The sequence below is a fragment of the Salmo salar genome, chromosome 18 (assembly GCF_965601325.2).
Source record: "Salmo salar chromosome 18, fSalSal1, whole genome shotgun sequence".
Classification (NCBI taxonomy): domain Eukaryota; kingdom Metazoa; phylum Chordata; class Actinopteri; order Salmoniformes; family Salmonidae; genus Salmo; species Salmo salar.
In genome coordinates, this window is record NC_138308.1 from 425,142 (window position 1) to 431,141 (window position 6,000).

A 6,000-nucleotide genomic window follows, 5' to 3' on the forward strand; every position below is an offset into this window, starting at 1 on the left:
GACTGAAGCTGTTCTCTACATGTTCTGACAGAAACAATCTCCTTCTCATCACATAACGTTACCTACCTCATCCTCCTCAGACAGGAGACAGAGAGACAGACAGAGAGAGAGACAGAGACAGAGAGACAGAGAGAGAGACAGACAGACAGACAGACAGACAGACAGAGAGAGACAGAGACAGACAGACAGACAGACAGACAGACAGACAGACAGAGAGAGAGACAGACAGACAGACAGACAGACAGACAGACAGAGAGAGACAGACAGAGAGAGAGACAGACAGACAGACAGACAGACAGACAGACAGACAGACAGACAGACAGACAGACAGACAGACAGACAGACAGAGCAGACAGAGACAGACAGAGAGACAGACAGAGAGACAGGCAGACAGAGAGAGAGACAGACAGACAGAGAGAGAGACAGACAGACAGACAGACAGAGACAGACAGAGAGAGACAGAGAGACAGAGAGAGAGAAACAGACAGACAGACAGACAGACAGACAGACAGACAGACAGACAGACAGACAGACAGACAGACAGACAGACAGACAGACAGACAGACAGACAGACAGAGGAGGATGTGTACGGGGTAAAGGATACATCTTGATGGCTCCAGACTTGGTCCCGATGGCCATGAGCTGCAGCTGGGGGTCGAAGGTCAAAGCACTGGGCTGGTGGGGGAACCCATGTTCCACTGTCTAGTGGAGAGAGGAACAGAGAGAGGGGGGGGTTACTCAGAGGAAGAGAGAGGAACAGAGAGAGGGGGGGGGTTACTAAGAGGAACAGAGAGAGGGGGGGTTACTAAGAGGAACAGAGAGAGGAGGGGTTACTAAGAGGAAGAGAGAGGAACAGAGAGAGAGGGGGGGGTTACTAAGAGGAAGAGAGAGAGGGGGGGTTACTCAGAGGAACAGAGAGAGGGGGGGTTACTAAGAGGAAGAGAGAGAGGGGGGGTTACTCAGAGGAACAGAGAGAGGGGGGGGTTACTAAGAGGAAGAGAGAGAGGGGGGGTTACTAAGAGGAAGAGAGAGAGGGGGGGTTACTAAGAGGAAGAGAGAGGGGGGGGGTTACTCAGAGGAACAGAGAGGAACAGAGAGAGGGGGGGGGGGGTTACTCAGAGGAAGAGAGAGAAACAGACTGGCAGCATCGACTACAGGACAGAGAGAGAGAGACAGACAGATTGACTACAGGACAGAGAGAGAGAGAGACAGATTGACTACAGGACAGAGAGAGAGAGAGAGACTACAGGACAGAGAGAGAGAGAGACAGATTGACTACAGGACAGAGAGAGAGAGAGACAGATTGACTACAGGACAGAGAGAGAGAGAGACAGATTGACTACAGGACAGAGAGAGAGAGAGACAGATTGACTACAGGACAGAGAGAGAGAGAGACAGATTGACTACAGGACAGAGAGAGAGAGAGACAGATTGACTACAGGACAGAGAGAGAGAGAGACAGATTGACTACAGGACAGAGAGAGAGAGAGACAGATTGACTACAGGACAGAGAGAGAGAGAGACAGATTGACTACAGGACAGAGAGAGAGAGAGACAGATTGACTACAGGACAGAGAGAGAGAGAGACAGATTGACTACAGGACAGAGAGAGAGAGAGACAGATTGACTACAGGACAGAGAGAGAGAGAGACAGATTGACTACAGGACAGAGAGAGAGAGAGACAGATTGACTACAGGACAGAGAGAGAGAGAGACAGATTGACTACAGGACAGAGAGAGAGAGAGACAGACTGACTACAGGACAGAGAGAGAGAGAGACAGATTGACTACAGGACAGAGAGAGAGAGAGAGAGACAGATTGACTACAGGACAGAGAGAGAGAGAGAGAGAGAGAGACAGATTGACTACAGGACAGAGAGAGAGAGAGAGACAGATTGTCCTGTAGTCAGAGAGAGAGAGACAGATTGACTACAGGACAGAGAGAGAGACTGACTACAGGACAGAGAGACAGATTGACTACAGGACAGAGAGCGAGACAGACTACAGGACAGAGAGAGAGACAGATTGACTACAGGACAGAGAGAGAGAGACTGACTACAGGACAGAGAGAGAGAGACTGACTACAGGACAGAGAGACAGATTGACTACAGGACAGAGAGAGAGACAGATTGACTACAGGACAGAGAGAGAGAGACTGACTACAGGACAGAGAGACAGACTGACTACAGGACAGAGAGACAGACTGACTACAGGACAGAGAGACAGCCTGGCAGCGTTGTGTGCGTTCAGGAGAAAGGGGTGTTGTGGTGATGGGTATGTAAACACCCCCCCCATTCTAACCAGCGGGCCGCAGCAGGACTGGGGTGCTGCAAGAAGACCACCTCTAGGTGGGTATGTGTGTGTGTGTGTGTGTGTGTGTGTGTGTGTGTGTGTGTGTGTGTGTGTGTGTGTCATTAAGAGAGTCCACAGCGTTCGGATCCACAATGGCACACATATCAAGTCCTGCTTGTCCGTGAATCTTCCATGTAATCAATCTATTAAAAATGACGCCTGTGTTTCCCCTATAGGACTTTTACGACCCGCCGTAGGACTGTTCCCCCTACATTACCAACACTCAGACACCCCGCTGTAGGACTGTTCCCCTACATTACCAACACTCAGACACCCCGCTGTAGGACTGTTCCCCCTACATTACCAACACTCAGACACCCCGCTGTAGGACTGTTCCCCTACATTACCAACACTCAGACACCCCGCCGTAGGACTGTTCCCCTACATTACCAACACTCAGACACCCCGCCGTAGGACTGTTCCCCTACATTACCAACACTCAGACACCCCGCTGTAGGACTGTTCCCCTACATTACCAACACTCAGACACCCCGCTGTAGGACTGTTCCCCCTACATTACCAACACTCAGACACCCCGCCGTAGGACTGTTCCCCCTACATTACCAACACTCAGACACCCCGCTGTAGGACTGTTCCCCTACATTACCAACACTCAGACACCCCGCCGTAGGACTGTTCCCCCTACATTACCAACACTCAGACACCCCGCTGTAGGACTGTTCCCCTACATTACCAACACTCAGACACCCCGCTGTAGGACTGTTCCCCCTACATTACCAACACTCAGACACCCCGCTGTAGGACTGTTCCCCTACATTACCAACACTCAGACACCCCGCTGTAGGACTGTTCCCCTACATTACCAACACTCAGACACCCCGCTGTAGGACTGTTCCCCTACATTACCAACACTCAGACACCCCGCTGTAGGACTGTTCCCCCTACATTACCAACACTCAGACACCCCGCTGTAGGACTGTTCCCCCTACATTACCAACACTCAGACACCCCGCTGTAGGACTGTTCCCCCTACATTACCAACACTCAGACACCCCGCCGTAGGACTGTTCCCCTACATTACCAACACTCAGACACCCCGCCGTAGGACTGTTCCCCTACATTACCAACACTCAGACACCCCGCTGTAGGACTGTTCCCCTACATTACCAACACTCAGACACCCCGCTGTAGGACTGTTCCCCTACATTACCAACACTGTTCTCTAATTTCTAATAAACAAAATAAAAAGGCTTACTATTGTTTCACAGGCAAATAATGCAAAAACATAACATTCCTGAGACTTTCAACATGGAAGAAAAAGACATTTAAAAAGTTGAACGTTTTCAGAAACCAAATCAGATCTCGGGGGGGGTTTAGAATAACGGTCCTCTCTTCACAGATCACCCGGTGCCAATTCGTTAAAGATAAAAAAAAAAAAACTATTTTTTTTCGACAGTGTTATTAAAAGTTTGATCAGAGGATAAAGCATCAAGGGTAGTAACGGGTACAAGGTGTTGTTGTTAAGTTTGAACAGGCCGATGCAGCGGAGGGAGAGAGGGGAGGGAGAGAGAGAGACAGAGAGAGAGGGGAGGGAGAGAGAGAGAGAGAGAGAGGGGGAGAGAGAGGAGAGAGAGAGAGAGAGAGAGAGAGAGAGAGAGAGACAGAGAGAGAGGGAGAGAGAGAGAGAGAGAGAGAGAGAGAGAGAGAGAGAGAGAGAGAGAGAGAGAGAGAGAGAGAGAGAGAGAGAGAAGGGTTGAAAACTATTATCAAGCTACTGACTGGTCGTGAAAAAAAAAGGGATTTGCATATCCCCGACGTGGAGCCAATCCCCTTCCCAACATCATTCCTCTGTTACATCTAACAGACACATTCTGCGGGTTGGGTTTTGATTTTAATGGAAAAACGACGAGAGGAGGAGGTTCTGCACAACTCGCCACCGAGATCCGCTGTTTACACCCCCCTCCCCTCCTCCTCCCAAAACCCCCCCCCCACATTTTCTCCCCCCTGCAGTCGGCGGGGGGGGTTGGGTCTGATTTTGGGGAAAGGGGGAAAGAGAGAGGAGAAAGTTTGTGTTACTTTACCTTGTTGAAGGCGAACAATTCCTGTTTGAGTTTCTCTCTCTGTGGGTCGTTGCCCTGCCGTCGGAACCTAAACTTCATCATGTTCCGACCCAGACGGAGGGGGACAGGCTCGTTTCCCCCCGGAGCTGTGGATCCCAGACGGAGGGGGACAGGCTCGTTTCCCCCGGAGCTGTGGATCCCAGACGGAGGGGGACAGGCTCGTTTCCCCCGGAGCTGTGGATCCCAGACGGAGGGGGACAGGCTCGTTTTTCCCCGGAGCTGTGGATCCCAGACGGAGGGGGACAGGCTCGTTTCCCCGGAGCTGTGGATCCCAGACGGAGGGGGACACGCTCGTTTTTCCCCGGAGCTGTGGATTCCTGAACGGTAGAATAAATACGGAGGAACCAACGTTGACGCGGAGCTTTCCTACCATGCAGCTTGCAGCGCGGTGCCCTTTTTCTATTCAGCTGCAGCTCTCTCTCTCTGCCTGTCTATCCCGACTCACAGCACCGTTCTCTTAGCAGCAGGATATTACGCTTGCTTCTTTTTTTTTTCAGAATAAAAGTCCCCCCCCCCTCCACCTTTGCAAAGACTTGCTAAACTTTGGGAATATCGATTTTTCTTTTTCTCTCTCTCTCTACTGCAGTACACAGTAGCGGTGCGTGGGTAAAATCACTGTCCAAGCCAGATAAAAATACATATTCAACCCTATGTGTTGTGATAATTGCGTTGTTTGCTCTATAATTAGTTCATATACCTTGACAACCGTGATATATGTAGGCCTAAAACGCAGAGACAATAAGAAGACAAAGTGACAGAATAAATTAAAAAAACCAGAGAGCAACATCTATCCGGTGAAGTCCACAAAAGCGTTTTTTTTCCATCTAACAAACAGTTATATGACTTACAGTTTGGTGAAACACGTTAATGTTTTAGAAACACGGAGACTTACCGGCAAAATCGAAAAGGTTGTGATACTGCCCGGGATTGAACCGGGGTCTGTAGTGACGCCTCTAGCACCGCCACTTCGGGAGCCTAATATTGAAGTGTATTTTTTTTTGGGGGGGGGGGGGAAACCAAATACTTTTAGACTTTTTAACCAAAGTAGTTTTTTTTTAACTTTTTTTTAAACTTTCACATGAGTCATTTTCTATTAAAGTTATCTTTACTTTTTTTCCCTAATAATAATAATAATAATAATAATACAACGTTTGTAAGGAGGTCTTTTATTTTGAAGGTTTCCCCCACCACCACCACCCCCCTATTACCATACGCGGTGACGTCATCATTGGCGCTGCCGGCGGAAGAGCATTCCTACTGGCCGCCGCCCCGGGGGCCGCCGGACCACAACAAGAGGAGAAGAAGAGGCGAAGGGGAGAGGGGGATAGATATATATATATATAAAAAAACTGAGTCCCTATATAATATTTCTTCTCCCAGCAGGGGGCGTTGTTTCTCTTGTTGTTGTTTGGAGGTCAATGAGTTTCGAATTTAGTTTATATCTTATTTGTTAACTTTGAGAGAAAAAAAAACCCAGTTTCCCCCCCCAAAAAAATATAGATAAGAATAAGAGATAATTAAAGAGCAGCAGTGAATAATAACAAATGTGAGACTATATACAGGCTAT

General features: G+C 49.0%; 1 protein-coding gene across 1 annotated transcript in view; it reads right to left on the reverse strand.

The window, feature by feature from the left end:
* Positions 1 to 4,906, reverse strand: part of llgl1 (LLGL scribble cell polarity complex component 1) — an 81,452-nt gene extending 76,546 nt beyond the window's left edge. Inside the window, exons 1-2 of the mRNA XM_082965448.1 lie at positions 4,395 to 4,906; positions 605 to 702 (exon numbers count right to left, since the gene is read on the reverse strand). Coding sequence (XP_082821574.1) covers positions 605 to 702; positions 4,395 to 4,475 — 179 coding nt within the window. The 5' untranslated portion in view covers positions 4,476 to 4,906. The remainder of the gene's footprint in view (positions 1 to 604; positions 703 to 4,394) is intronic.
* Between the last annotated feature and the right edge of the window lie 1,094 nt (positions 4,907 to 6,000).